The sequence below is a fragment of the Argentina silus genome (assembly GCF_951799395.1).
Source record: "Argentina silus genome assembly, chromosome: 2".
Taxonomy (NCBI): Eukaryota; Metazoa; Chordata; class Actinopteri; order Argentiniformes; family Argentinidae; genus Argentina; species Argentina silus.
Window position 1 is genome coordinate 2,995,988 of NC_139656.1, and position 16,119 is coordinate 3,012,106.

General features: G+C 44.6%; 1 protein-coding gene across 1 annotated transcript; it reads right to left on the reverse strand.

Moving 5' to 3' along the window:
* Positions 1–1,674: 1,674 nt before the first annotated feature.
* On the reverse strand, positions 1,675–15,845 carry LOC310801135 (neuronal acetylcholine receptor subunit alpha-10-like). Its single transcript, XM_083665124.1, has 6 exons — positions 15,754–15,845; positions 7,751–7,896; positions 7,434–7,588; positions 5,957–6,203; positions 5,073–5,358; positions 1,675–3,462 (listed from the first exon to the last, which is right to left on the reverse strand). The coding sequence occupies exons 1-6, from the start codon at positions 15,809–15,811 to the stop codon at positions 2,630–2,632; spliced, it is 1,725 nt and encodes a 574-aa protein (XP_083521250.1). The 5' UTR covers positions 15,812–15,845; the 3' UTR covers positions 1,675–2,629.
* Positions 15,846–16,119: the final 274 nt, after the last annotated feature.

Sequence of the window (16,119 nt, forward strand, 5' to 3'; positions counted from 1 at the left end):
GTTTATATGCAAACCAAGTGTTGGGTAGTGACACTCCATTTTATAAACCGCTTCTTCTGGACCAAAACAGTTCAGAAATAAAATATTTCTTTCAAGGGATCTCATTCCCTGATCGCTGCCGATTAAACATAGTCATTACAAACATTAGGAAGCTTTTAGAAAGCTTGAATGTTACATACTGGACCTTTAAATAATTTTTAAAAAAAAAGAGGAGGTCTCTGTATAGCTAATGGGTTTTTAATTAGGAGGTAAAGAGTGAGTGTAAATAGTGAGTGTTTATGTTCAAACTACCCTATTAGTCTCTACTTCAGAGACCGCTCAGGAACCCCTGAGGCCATCAGCTCTCGTAATGAGCAATTACATCAAACATATACAAAACACACACACATACTAAACACACACACACACACAGGTTATGATGGGCTATAATAAGTTATTGTGAGTGATGAGCTGGTGTGGGCTCTGAGGGGCAAAGAGAAGCTCACCCACAAGACTCATTAGGGCTAATGTCTCTGGAGGGGGTGGATGGGTCAGGGGGGTAGTGTATGTGTATGTATGGGGTCATGGATCAATCTCAGTGGGGAAGGCTGAGTAAATGATGTAATATAGGGAAGAGGAAATATATAATATATTTGTGTGTGTGTGTGTGTGTGTGTGTGTGTGTATATAAAATATACACACACATACACACACACACACACACACACACGCAAAGCATGATACTGAGTGGAAATTGAGGGGGCATTTAGTTTCGTCTGAAAAATCTGACCCAGCAATGGCAACATTCATTATATGACCCAGTCTGTCGAAGCTAAATGGACTTTTAAAAGCTTAAAGCTGTCCTATCTGACCCCACTGCTGAAGTTCACAGCTGGAACTAACTCAAGTTGCTCTTTAAAGGCTGGTTGTCACTATTACCTCACTGATCTGGTGGCTGTCACATATACACACATACAAAATATGTACACACACACAGTTAGTCTCTTTGACAGCTTTTGTGTGGGAGTAATACCCTTACATAAATACAGTTTTACCCTGTTGTCTCCTTATTGTCCAAACAGGGTTCTGGAACATGTCACCATCATCTGGAATGATGAGGTCTTATTCAGGAGGGGGCTTATTCAGATAGACATGTAAGGCTGGTTTCCATTTCCCAGACACAGATTAAGCCTAATCCTCGACTAAATCACATCTTTAATGGAGATTTTCCATTTAAAGCGTGAATCTATCTGAGAAAGCCCCTTCCTGAGTAAGCCCCCGATAATGTATTTGAGGCTGTAGGCTGTAGCCAGTCATATCAGGGCTGCTAAACAGTTTTTTCAGTGTGTCGAGTTCAGGTGTGTTTTGTTTCTACACAGCAAAGATGGAAATTAAACTAGCCCACTAGCCCGAGGATTAGTGACAGTGGATGAGAGAGATTAGACTCCCCCTTCACTGGTGAACACTCAGATGGGTTTAAATCTTTAAAAGTTCAATTGCTTTCCTGATTCATTCACAAAGCACTGATGATGTATAAGGGTTATTGGATTGCTACAGTACATGTCCTTAGAACTTCCACAGAATCTGACTACGTTGTTCCTCTTTTGTTCATTTTGAAATATTTGTAGAGCGGTGAACCAACGAACATATCAAGACGTTTTTTAAAAGTATGAAATATGTAATAGATTTAATGGTGTAGTACATATTATGCAATATCCATTTTAGATACTTCATAGCGGTACAAGACAAGTGATAAATGCCAGACGTGTAATCTTAAGCATGGCCCATATTCTGTTTGCATTGTCAATACTACACCATACCTCTACAAATCAAGTCTTTAACATTTTCACATGAGCACTTAAAAGGGCGCTTCTTGTTTAAGTGTGCACCTCTAAAGTGCTGTGGTTCTCATGCAGTGACTGGCAGGGTTGAGAAGTACACTTAAAAATACAATTGCCCAATGACACAAAGTCCAAGTGAAATGTACATACATGGTGATTAGATACATCTGTAAAATAACAAAGAGCAGTAAAAATTACATGAATATAAAAATGTGACAATTAAGAGAACTGCTCTCCCATTATATTGTAGTGTGTGTGTGTGTGTGTGTGTGTGTGTGTGTGCGTGTGCGTGTGCGTGTGCGTGTGCGTGTGCGTGTGCATCTCCAGGTGGCAGCAGGATTGCTTTGGCTCCATTTCACAGGTCAACAGTCCACAAATTGAGTCCTCCTCTTCTGTAAAGAAATCATTTATTGAAAGTCTCTTTGAAGTGCTGAACATGAACTACTAGTTTACTAGGGTAAAAAAACACATTTCCACTGTATCTCCTCAGGTAAACTCTGTGAATGGGTTGGTTGGCCACTCCTTTCCCTCTGCTCTCCTCCTATGCTTACAGCCTTGGGGTAAAAGTTGCACCTAACCACAGATCTTTGATCACATTACCCTACCCCCAACTCAAACCTTAACCATTAGAAGGATGTAAAACTACACTCTTAAAAAAGCGTTCTTCCGCTGTCCCTTTAGGAGAACCATTTGAAGAACCCTTTAAATGCTTATCCTCCAGGGACAGCAGAGGAAGGAAACCTTTTTGGTTCAGTGAATCTGACCCTGTATCAGTGGTTAGGGACAACTTTTCCCTCCTTCAGTCTCACTCAGACGGCCTTGCCCATGATGAGGAGGCTCATGAGGAAGACCATGATGAAGAAGAGCCACATAAAGAGGCGGTCCATGACCTTGGCAACCTTCCTCCACTCCCCCGTGCGCCTCTGGGTGGCACGCTGGTCGTGGTAGCAGCTGGCGATGTACTCGATGTTCCTGCGTATGGCCGGGTGCTGACACACACACTGCGCTCTCACCACCACCTCCCTCCTCCCCCTGCCCCCTACTGCACCCCCTACTCCTCTCTCTCCTCCCATACATCCTCTGTCTCCTCCAGTACCTCTGCCTCTATCTGTGTCTCCTCCTCCTCCTCCTCCTCCTCCTCTCTCTCCCCCTGCTGCTCCGTCCTCCTCTGCAGAGTCGATACTCATAAACAGATCCTCCTTCCAGTTACTGTACTCACTCGACCAACGTGTCCCTGTTCTCCCCCCCTGTACCCCTTCCTCTCTCCTCTCATCCTGAGTCTTCAGCCCCTCCGCACCCCCCTCCTCCGCACCCCTCCCCCCCTGGCTCCCCTGGTACCCCTGGCCCCCCCAGGCCTGCCCGTTGACATCCCAGTTGGTCCCTCGGCGGTGTGATTGCGCTGTGAGGTCCGGTCCAGGCGGGGGCTCGGGCTCGGGCGGTGCCTGTTTTTTGGGCGAGCCGGTGAGGCAGTTCTCTCCCACCTCGTAGACGAAGCAAATACGAGCCAAGTGGTGCAAGATGAAGCGGCGCGCCCACTCAGGAACAGGGCGGGCCTCCGGACCACAGTGGTGGATGTTCATGATGAAGATGGTCAACGCCGTCGACGCAGTGATCATCGTCATGGTAGCAATGTAGTACTTCCCTGAGAGAGTTAGAGTAGAGATCAGAGCTACACATTAGCATCTAGGGCTTTACGCTATTGAACTCAATGAGGTCTGGGGGGCTGTATGCTATTGAGGAATGAAGACAAGCGGTATCATCATGTCTCTGAGGAAACGGGCAGACCAGTAAGAAAGTCTAGTATAAAAAATACTTTTTTTTTTACTGTGCGTTGGAATTAAAGAAAATCAAGCTTACATACCTTTACTATCATTATAACTACCAATTCAGTAACACTTTATTTGACATGTACACACTTTATTTGACATGTACACACTTTATTTGACATGTACACCCACAATTCTTACCAATATAAATATCCTGTTCAACAAAATGATTAATCATCATCATTATGCTCTGAAAAAATTTACTTTGGCTTACTTCTAAAAACTACTACCCCACATTAGGACACTTGTTCAATAGAGAAACCAGCAATGATTCCAGAGTGAGAGCAGACTATTGGTTATCAAGCCAGGATTGCAGTACATTAAATTATCCCAACAGCCATTATTGACTATCTGGCCACTTCACCATTACAGTACATCACCATTATCCCACAACAGGAAGTGGATTTACGACAGCCTTCAAAGCCAGGCACACACACACACGCACGCACACACACACACACACACACACACACACACACACACACACACACACACACACAACACAAACAGCAAACTCATTCCTGTATCGAAACACAACTCAAAAACCTGCTTCTCTGTTTTTTTTTTTTATTATGCATGTATTTCAGTACGTATTCAATATTCAGGCCTCTTTGCTCTTCCCATGGTATCACATCTCATCTATGGCCTGATGGTTAAATGGTGCAGCAGAGGGAGGGAGGCTACATGAGGATGTTGTGCTGAGTAAGGCTGATAAAATATTTACAAAGCATTGACTGTGTTTATGTGAGGACAAAGATGGAGGTCTATGAGGAGCACTAGTCAGTCTAGGTTAGAGCATCAAATGACCTGAAAAACCAAAAGAAAAGCATATATTCATATTCTTATGTTTCCCCCGATATCTCTCTCTCTCTCTCTCTCTTTCTCTCTCTCCCTCTCCCTCTCCCTCTCCCTCTCCCTCTCCCTCTCCCTCTCCCTCTCCCTCCCTCCCTCCCTCCCTAATCCAATCCCAAATCAACTCCTGGCCCCTGCCTTCCTATCCCCCGACGCACTTCTGGTGATTTGAATGGAATAGACAGGTCTGGGCGGCATTCCGTCTAGCCTATCAGGGGTGCTATCTTTTAAAATAGCATTTATTTACTTATTTATTCTAGTACCATGTCCATGTTGAACCCTTTCCACAGAGGGTTCTAAATGGAACCCAAAAGGGTCGACATGGTACCCAAAAGTATTGTACATGGAACCGAAAAGGGTTCTCTAAAGGGTGCCCTTACAAGGACACACACACACACACACACACACACAAACACACACACACACACATACACACACACACACACACACACACACACACACAAACACACACGCACACACACAAACACACACACACACATACACACACACACACACACACACACACACACACACACACACACACACACACACTCACACACTCCCTCCCTCTCACCTATGAGTGGCACATTCTCAGAGGGAGGCATGCTCTCGGCCACCAGCAGCTGGAACACAGTGAGGGCCAGCAACACGGTGACACCCAGGGATACCTTCTCCCCAGAATCAGCGGGCAGGTAGAAGCCCAGCGGAGCCAAGAAGGAGATCATCATGCAGGGGATCAGCAGGTTGAAGATGTAGAAGGATGCCCGCCGCTTCAGGCGCAGTGTGAAGGTGATGTCAGGGTAGGGGTCAGAGCAGCAGCCGTACAGGATCACATTCTTCTTAGCCGGCATGCCCAGAACCTGGTTATATAAGAGGGGGGTGAGCTATTCTGTGGAGGGACTGTGCAATGGACAAAGCTGGCGTGTTGTAGGATGTGAGGTAAAGTCATCATGTCTGTTATTTCTGCTGCAACTTTGATGCATTTTTGGTGTGAAACAAATGTCTGCAACAGATAGGGCCATTGCATTGAAGGAATATCCAGTCAGCAGACAATTGTGGGCCAGATCTGGTCTTGTGGTGGAAACATATTACATGGGCCAGACCTGCTGTGAGCTGGTATGAGGAATGTGGCCTTGATACGTTCTGGTATGAGGAATGTGGCCTTGATACGTTCCTGTAGCTACTGGGCCATCTTTCATTTGAGTGTGGTTGGGACCTGGGCCACATCCACATGCTGGCCAAGGTCTTGCTTTTTCAAAGATAAAGCTTAGGAATGGCAGTCAGAGCCAGCTCACTTCTGGCCCCGGGGAACAAAGTTGTACCTGGGCCAATTCTGGAATCCAGAAAATAGACATGGGCCAGATCTGGGCTGTCATTTCTCTGCTGACTGGGTATGTTCTAAATGAAATTGACCTAGTCAAGTAAGAGTGAAATTATTAAACACATAGACAAAACGACCTCCCATTCCACGTTGGCCACGAAGTCGGCAAGGTCGGCACTGTCGAGGGCGTTGATCAGATCCATCTGGTTCCCGTTGTGTGTCCAGGAGCCGAAGGTGAGGCGGCAGTCCTGGGCATCGAAGGGGAAGAAAGACACATCTACGGAGCAGGAGCTCTTAGTGATGGACGGCTGGTCCCACATGATCTGACCGTCGTTACGGATGACCACGTTAGTCTCCATGGAGTTGGAGAACTGGTCATCAGCACTGGGGGGAGGGGGGGGTGGGTGAGTCGATTCCTTCACTTTTCATGTCAATAGAATTTGTTATTATAATTCAATTGAATTTAGAGTGGAAAGAGGGAGATATAATAGGCAACTCAAAGCACAGGGGTGAAACAGTGAGTACTGAAATAAAAATATACTTACTGTAGAATGTCTGACTAGTGTGACTAGAGAAGCAGGTAAACATGAGGGTGTGGGTGATGGACATTGCGTGACAGTTAGATACAGACAGAGAGACAAAGAGACAGACAGATAATAGAGTGAGTGAGTGAGTGAGTGAGTGAGTGAGTGAGAGACAGAGACAGACTCAGGGATAGAGAAAGAGAGGGACGGCAGTGATGGGTAAGGTAGGGACAGAGTCAGGGCACAAGGGGAGCAGGAGGGGAGGAGTGAACCCCACCTGTCAGAGCTCACTCCTCTCCTACAGCTCTCTCACTAGGCCTCTGTCATTCATCACAGAGACAGGACAGAACTCAGTGACAACAACACAACCCTGTCAGAACAGAACCATGACAGAACCATAACAGAACCCAACTGCTTTATATCGCAGCAGAACTATCACATACAACTAATACAACTAAACACGTCGTGGTACACACAGCTCAGCAAGGGAAGGTGATTACTCTCAGGTAAATTACCAAGGCACAGAAATATAGTAGCACACACCTGTTTAGGTATTTCCCCAGGAAAGCCCTCCCGAACAACATATTAAAACATAGTAAAGTCTGACCCATGGAAAGGGGATTATTCTGAATGAATTGTGTAATGAATTGTTGTAATCCCGAACAAAGAGCATTACAGTAAAACAGAACACAATAAAGGAAGAATAAGACACATAAAGTGCAGGATTATTCCACTAATACCGTGTTTCCCAAATGACAGGTCCAGACCCATTAGTAGGTTGTGGCTGTTCTAAACTGACCGTTCAATTTGTGTTGTTATTGGCAACTCTGCCTTTTCTTAAATTGTAATGGCACATAAAACGTTTCAACATCGGAGAACCATTGTTGTAGAACACTGTGATGAACTGCAGAGGCAGACTGGTGGCCAGGATACTCCCTGAGTAACGCCCTCTAGGAGTATCCAGCTTGTGTCCATAGCAACATGACAAAGAGTGGATGCGGATGAGGAGGAGGAGGAGGAGGAGGAGGAGGAGGACAGGATCAAACCCGTGCAGGAGGAACCGATGTGTCACAATACCAGCCAGACCTACTTGTTATATAGGACAATATCAGGCCTCCATACATAACTACTAGGTATGCGGATGGTATCGAGCCCATCGTAGTCCTCCTTCTTCCAGGTGAGGTAGGCGTCGCTCCACACCTGGCGGATCCACAGGTATGTGGTCAGGATCTGGTTCCGCTCATCCTGCCAGGAGAAACACACACAGGTACAGAAACACACACAGGTACAGAAACACACAGGTTTGTGTATGCGTGTGTGCATCTGTGCATTCATATGTGTGTGTGTGTGTGTGTGTGTGTGCGTGTGTGTGTGTGTGTGCGTGTGCGTGTGCGTGTGTGTTGTTACCATGTCTATGATCTGGGAGAGGGTGATCTGCAGGGTGACGTTGATGATGTGGTCTGTATCCTCCACTGGCCTCAGCGCGTTGGTGTAGTTGACGAACAAATCATTCAGCAGCCTCTGCGCAAATCTCCCATGAGCACCCAAACACACTGCAGGAGAGAGACAGACAGACGGAGAGAGGAAGAGAGGGAGAGAGGGAGAGAGAGAGAGAGAGAGAGAGAGGGAGAGACAGAAAGAAAGAGAGAGACAGAGGCAACAAGGGCGACGGAGAGAGAGAGAAAAAAGAGCTTTCTGTAACAGCTTGCCAAAACTAAAATCTTCAGGTATCTTCAACCTCATTATCATTCTTTATCCAAATCCCTTTTCCCTGATTCCCTTTTCTGGTTGTTTGTTTTTGCAGTTCTAGTCTCTAATGTGCATACCTTATGTCTGTGTCTCCTAGATAAAGCGGGAAGATCGCCCAAAGAGCCAGCTTTCGACCTACAGTCTGAATTCCCATAACAATGGAATGAATAAAATCAACACCACATTTTCCCAGCTCAATTAACCTGGTTTCACCTTTACATCTTTAAACATAAAATTAATCAATGGCCACTCGTTTTGAAAAGGTCATACCTAAGCTAGCTGTAAGTGCCTGGTACTCCATCCTATACTTGATATCCTTTATACATTAATATCCTTGCAATAATGTGGGCTCCTTGCACTTAAGCATACCTTACTGACTTACTTAAGGCCCCTGCCAAGAGGTCTGGACATTTATGGCACAGGGGTTAATGTACTTGAACTGTAATTGTAGGTTTTTTTTGGCTCCCACACCTGTTCCAGCTGTTTTCCCAGCTAAATTGGTGGCAGCGGTGGGACAACACTTCACTGTCTTCAGAGTGCACTGTAACTGTGTGGTTGCTGGTTCTAGCCCCACTGAGACTGTTTCTCCTTAGTCTCTACATTGGCAATTTCTTAAGATGCTCATCTATGGTAGATGGAATTTTGTGGAATGATAACACAGATTAACTATGGTGACACATTTCAATTGTATTCTTGGTTGTAATTTGTCTGCATTCATTATCTTTTACAGTTAATATTTGGAATTTCTGTTGTGTTTTGTATCGCTTTGGCATTATTTGATTGCTTCTTTCATTCATGCCAATAAAACATAATTGAATTTATTTGAATTTAAATATACGAGTGATAAACAGAGACAAAAAGAGATGGATTGTAATGGAAAGAATGAGAGGATAGAGGAGAGAGAAAGACAGGATGCAGAGAGAGGAAATGGGAGGTAAAGACATTAGGAATGACAAGGCCAAGAAGTTTCGAAAACGAGGAAGGGATGGAGTGATGAAGGTTATCATCCAAAGCACTGAAGAGAGACAAGGGAACGAGGTGAAGGAGACGAGAATAGGTGATAGAGGGGATGAGAGGGGAGGGAGGGAGGGAGGGAGGGAGGGAGGGAGGGAGGGAGGGAGGGAAAGAGAGTGATAAGAGGAGAGTAATTACAAGCAGCAAAGGAGGTAGTGAGTCCGTCCAGAGTAGCTAAAGAGATAAACGCCTGTCCATTTACCCTCTACTGCAGACAGCACAGTCAGGCATTCAAGCGATGGAGTGGATTGTTGCTGTGCTGATCATTGATCTGCAGTACTGTTCATGTAAATTAGTGTAGGAGAGTCCTGCTAAGCCCTCATACAACAGCCTTCATCCCGGAGACAGCCTCATCCTCCCCTGCCACCTCACGCATGATGAATCTCACACGTTTCAAATGGATCTCTGAAGAACAGCACAGACTGACAGTGTCTGCAGTCTGTCACGATTTACATTTATTTATTTACCTCTGTATTTATTCTCCTCTGTAAATAACTCCTAACATATTCTCTCACTGAGTTGTACAGATGACAGACAGTGAACTTGAAAGATGATGGGCATCTGGTCATCACCTGGGTTACAATAGATCTAACCTTGTTGAGACCAGGCTTTCCTAGTTCGGAAGGCCTGGGGAAATCCTTTGCAGAAAGTAGCTACAAAGGGGTGGCAACTCGTTTGAAACAACCGAACCAATCAAATACCTTGCTTGGGCGGAGCTCCAAACATTTGATGCGCATAACAACAAGCAACCATTCTACAGGCATGTGGGGGAGGGTTCTTAGAATATAACATCCAATGAAATTGCAAGCACAATCTCCTATCGCTTTGTTTAGTTCGATCCAAGCCAGGTCAGCGAATATTAAATTCTCCAGTCCTCCAGAGGAGGCGTGAGAACAACGTGATTTGGAGGTATGGCTACAAAAGACTACAATAGATCTGACTGAGACACCAGAACAGGATATAATATGTGAAGCACTTACTCCTTCTATGTTCTTCTTGAACATTCCGTAGCTTACACAGTGCATAGCAGTGCTCAGTAAGACTTCACTGAAGTTGATATCAGTGTCTGTCTGTCTGTCTTAATAATCATTGAGTCATGTTTGATCAGGCGTTCCTATGTAACTGGTACTGTGGAACTGGGGACCTCTGGATGCCGCAGATGTAAACCGTTACACCAAGAGGACATCCTTGTGGTACAAGGGCTATATCTGGACGTCGCAGGCAGGGCTACCTCCTCATGAGAGCGTGTTTTCAAATGACGTCCGCTCCACCTGAAGAGTGAGGCAGAGTGGTTAGGTGGGTGAGTGGTTAACTCTCAGGGTAGAGTTACGTTACTTCAAACTTTGACCTCTGTGGTAATTAGGAGAAGTGATTACCACCTAGGGCAACAGTTGCGATGGTGTGACAGTAAACTGGGGTACTGTTCACCTTTGCACAGTTCTGTTTGTACTGTATGGTCGGTTAGTGTGTGTTACTTCGGGGCAGCATTGAGGCTGGATGAAGCCATTCTACCCTGCACCATTTAGTTTCACTTTACTGCTCATGATTGATTTGTCCACTGGTCCTGAACCCACACAACCTAAACTGCAGCGTGATCCAAAAACTGCAGTACAAAAGAAAGAAAAAAAGAGAATCTCTGGCAGGTGCAGCATCAAGTGTAATTTCAACTAGCCAACTATCACCTCAGGAAGGACATTATTACGTCTTCACAGTGCTCTTAAGGACCTGAGTGGGTGTTCCATCATCTTCCCTATACTGTTCTGTGCTGTATATATCACCATATGGACCATGAGGTAACTCTGTACCTGGCTCCCTCTGTATGTTGATTTATTCAACACTACCTTAGAGCAGGCCTGCTAGGAACTCATTATACCGTAAGAATGAGATTTACATTGACAGCACCATAAAAGTGTAACAAATCGAATTTACTGAATGTGGGTGTGTATATGTGTGTGTGTGGGTGGGTGCGTTTGTTTGTGTCTAAGTGTGTTTTCGTTATGTCTAATGGTCTTTTAATCTCACAAGTGTGTAAAATGACTTGCTGCTCTAATCCTAATGTGTGTGTATACACTGTATGTATGTGTATTAATCAGAGCAGTAGTACCCAGAGTGAGGCAAGTCAGCATGTTTACCAGTATCTGCCTCTCAGTACCCTGCTGGCTCCCCATCCACATCCCTACGTATTCCAGTTACAAAGTGCTGCAGCCACACTGCATTGTGCCACTGGTACACTTGACCAGAGCCAAAACACATTACCTCTCTCATCCCCCTCTCTCTCTCTCACCCTTCTACCTTTATTTGACACTCTATTCACACCCCTTCTTTCTCTCTCTCTCTCTGATGAAGCAGTAGGTTTACTCATTTGTTGTTTAGTGTCTCTAAGGGGTCTTGAGGGTGGGTTTAGTCAGCGTTTTCCCATTCAGCGGCTAACGGCCCTTACTGTACATTCCAGCTGGCACACACACCGCATAGCGCAGCAGAGGACATGGACATCAGAGTGAAAACACACGTTAGAATGTACACACACACACACACACACACACACACACACACACACACACACACACACATACATACACCAGGGGAGGCTGGTGGAGGTAGAAATCGGAGGATGAGCTCATTTTAATGCATGGAATGGAATGAGGAATGATATCCTCATTCCATTCAATGCATTACAATGAACCTTCCTCTGATTTCTACCTCAACTAGCCTCCACTGACACACATGCACACGCACGACACACACACAAACACGCCCCCACATACCCACACCCCCACATAAAGGTTATAAATGTCACTTGAATTGTGTGTCTGTGTGTGTCCAGATGTTAGAGAAGTGAGGACACACTGACGGAAATGTGGATTACAATCCCACAAGGCCTCAGGCTGGAGTATGACGCCTCACTGCCTGATGGGAGAGATAATCCAACCAGGCCTTCAGTCTGACAACACACATGCATGCACACACGCACACACGCACACACACACACACACACACACACACACACACACACAGTTAAGCCTACCATGGGCCCTGGGGCAAAGATTAAGCCTACCATGGGAACTGGCTATAATCTTTTCTGCCACACACACACACACACACACACACACCCTGTCCAAAAACCCAAATGTCTGAATGTAAACAAATGAGCAGATGTACAACTCTTAAAAGCATAACGCATTCAACATTCCACATCAGATACCCAGACCACGGCTGCCCGCCATCGGAATATGATACAATATAGTGTGTTGGGTGATGGACTATTATTATTACTGCTACAGGCTTTCACAACATAAGCGCAACATCACAAAGCACACAAGTCATGTCACGTAGCATCAATATAGCTATAATGGCAGGGCATACGTCATCGAACGAGATATGATACAATGGGCCTTATGCAGCAACATTCTCTTAAATGTCTGTTATATTTTCTCTTGATTTTCTGTTAAGAGAAAAAATAAGAGAAGTCAACTCCAGATGCACCAAATGTTCTTAACCATCCAAATCTGCTCTTGCCCAGGTGTGCTGAATGATGAATCCCACTTGATCATACATTGGAGACGCCCCCTAAACACTATATAAGAGGCACGGAATTTGACCGACATAGCCTAAATTGAGGCTCCAGAGTATTGACCAAATCTAAAAGCAGTGCTCTTGGCAATTTGAAACGGCTCAGCAGCCATTCATCCGTCTCATCAAATAGATCTGTGCGATCTCTAAAAACGCGTTCTCTGCCTAAGGCCTGGATGGCCAACAGTATGGAAGCCATTCAGAAGCTGAACGCACGCAATATCATCCAAGGTTTTTATAGTACTAATTGGGATCAATGGACCAATCGTATTTCCTTAGCCCATGAATTTAATAATTCAATCATTATAATTATTCTAAAACATATGATAATCTAAATTTGATTATATGATATTCATGCGTTTTTATGTTCCTCAAATTTAAAACGTATGTTTCCTTGCGTTGGACAAACAATTTGTGGACTGTGAAAACGAGTTTTTTTTTTTTTATCTTGGTAAGAGTGCTCTCGACCACTCGTAAAATGTTATCTTACCTAAGAGAAGAGAAAAATAACAAAACATTGGTGAATCACAGAAATCAATAGGTAGGCTACTAACAAAATAAGAACAAATCGTGGATACGAACAAAAATAAGAGGAAATGTGTTCGTATATCGCTTCCATGAGGCCCAATGTAACACATCAACGCAACAGCTTAAGTCTCATCTCCCTCAAATGTGCGCCTTTCCATTACGCACGCAGTGTAGACAAACGGTGTCTCTTTGAATAATTGTCCAAGGTTCCAGCAATCATAATGACACGTTTTTAACTTGTAGCTAACTAAGAGACATGATACGCTGGACATGGACGCGAGATAGAACGGCAAAAATAGGACAGAGACTACAAATGACTCGCTAGAGACGAGCATTCAGACAGCGAAGATATAATTCCTTTATAGATTAACATTTGTGATATTTATATATTATTCAGAAATATATTAATAACCTAATCTCAACATGACTGCTTACTTTCACTGATCCATAGAATGCTGTGCAACACGCAACCAAATGCAGACAATGGATGGTCAAAGGTGGGAGAATTCATGCTTCTCGTGATTAGAAATATGTGGGGAAGGCGTTTGGCATGTTTAGTTGACTTGCGTTGGAATCATTTTTTTATTTTGTGTTTGCAATATCAATCAATTCATCGACGCATACTTACGCACGCAGGCTGACTTGCCTAGAGTCGAATTTGGAGGAATGCGTGAAAGCGCATGGGGAGTGCGAGTATAGCCTGATACCCACCAGTCTCTGATGATCTGCGGTGCGGACATATCTTACACCATGTAGCCTACCAATTACAAATGAAGTTGCGGTGATATTTTTTCAGTTTCATGATTTCTTTTTCTTTTTTTGCTCAGGTCTCCTGGGCTTCAGTACCTAAAGGCCGTGCGTTAATCCGGGCTACACACACACACACACACACACACACACACACACACCAGTCTCTCGCCTTATGAGACAGAGGGCACTAAAGCTGCTTCAGGCTGCCATGTCTAGACCTCACCCTCTCTGGGCAGCCAGGCTGGTTGTATAGTACTTTCTAACCACAAACCCAATCTTCAACCACTAACCTAATTTTAACACTTACCCTGTATCCCTAATTTAACTGCTATCATTACAGTAACCTAATCATCAGTTGGGTGACAATGCATCACCTCTTTTGTCCTTTCTAACACGGCCATCTAGTAATTACTGGGTAACTGGATAACAGATTGTGAAGTGTGATTGACAATGCACAACAACATAAACTGAACAATAGCTGAACAACACAGGGCCCATGTCACATGAATAAGTAGTGTGTGGGTGTCATGGAGCAGCAGTGTGTGTGTGTGTGTTGTGTGTGGGTACGCTAGGGACGTACCCCTGTTTAAGTATTTAAGAGCAGAGGGAGCAGTAGAGGAACTCCCTGAATGTCATCTGGCTCTGCCTTCCTCTGTCAATATCCCACAGGGAATAGTAAACACTAATTATTTACACACAGGTCAAAGGCTGGGTCTTACGCAACACAACTCTACCTCTACCTCTCTCCCTCTCTCTCTCCCCTTCCTTTTTCACCTCTCCTTCTCTCTCCCTCCTCTCTCTTCTACCTCTCCCTCTCCTTTCATGGTGGGCAAAGGCTGCAGTGCCTGAGATGAATACCAATTAAAGGTCTAAACCAAACAGTGTTAAATAAGCTCTTATACTCTCTGGTGTCATTTATTGATCAAGTCTTTGATCCACCAAGCCTTTTATCTTCAGTCACTGCTCTTCTCTCTTCTCCCTCTCCTCCTCTGCAGGACCATATATGAGTCAAAGGTCAAAGGTGAAAGGGATGACTGACTGCTGACAGATAACACAAGCATAGAGGCAACAAAGAGGGTTTAACAATGTGTGGCTATAACTCTCTGTGTCTCTCTGTATCTCTTTTTGTGTGTGGCTTCATATCTCTTTCACCCCAGCAGTCATGTCAGAACACACTTTCACTGCGGTTTTCAGCCCCAGATGGTGGGGATTATGAAGGGGGATGATACATGACAGAAAGATAGTGGAAGAGCTCGCCATGAGCACAGCAATCAGGTTTTAATGTACAAATACACCCTCATTCCAGCCACCACAGCCTCATTTAAGGTCAGGCAGGGTGGCATCCATCCAACCAGCAGGGTGTCATTTTAGTGGGAATTACACACTGGAAACATTCTCTTCTTTAAACCAGTTCTTATACACTACACTACTACATAGTGTACACTATAGATCTCACACTTGCATTACTCTGAATACCTTCATATCCACATGTAGGTCTCAATGAGTTTCTATGCCTTTGCAGGTAACTACTGCAGGTTATTATTAAATTGAGAAAGATAAGTATACTGTACATCTTAAACAGCCATGTTAGTCAGACTTTCAATACAAGGTTTAGTAATATAGTATCATGTAACAGCCTACTTTGTGTTTTATAACATAAGACAGATGACACAAGACATAAGGAGAATTTCCCCAAAAAACCATTTGGGCATAAGGAGAATTTCCCTCTGACCATTGAAAAGTTAACACTTTTTTTTGTGCGCCATGATTATTGATTTGTTAAGTAAAAAAAAACCTACCTGGGGAAAAACTTCCGAGGATGAACAATGATGTACAGAAGACGCTCAAGAGATTCATCTTGCTGAACCGAGACAGAATGCCACTGCAGGCTTGAATTTAAACCAGTGGACGGAAGACAAAAATGCCAGCCTACATCGGAGATGTCGTCCTAAAGCGATTAGGAAATAATTTGCCGTATTAGCTGTGTGCGGTGCTGAAACGCGTTAACGGAACTGCGCATCAGTGCTGTCGATGCAGGTCAGTCAATGGGCTGTCAGTGGGACGCAGCATTTCACCGCACGGGGGTGAAGCGCGCATGGAGCACCAGAGCGCATGGTGCGCCCTGCGCCGCGTTGCGCACCGATTCTGCGCACCGAAATGTGGAT

Bases quoted from the DNA above. Each gene is read 5' to 3' on its own strand.
- LOC310801135 (XM_083665124.1), bottom strand. From the start codon at position 15,811: ATGAATCTCTTGAGCGTCTTCTGTACATCATTGTTCATCCTCGGAAGT. The intron at 7,897-15,753 runs GTAGGTTTTTTT...TCTCTCCTGCAG, and splicing joins CCTCGGAAGTTTTTCCCCAG to TGTGTTTGGGTGCTCATGGG. The intron at 3,463-5,072 runs GTGAGAGGGAGG...TAACTCTCTCAG, and splicing joins TGAGAATGTGCCACTCATAG to GGAAGTACTACATTGCTACC.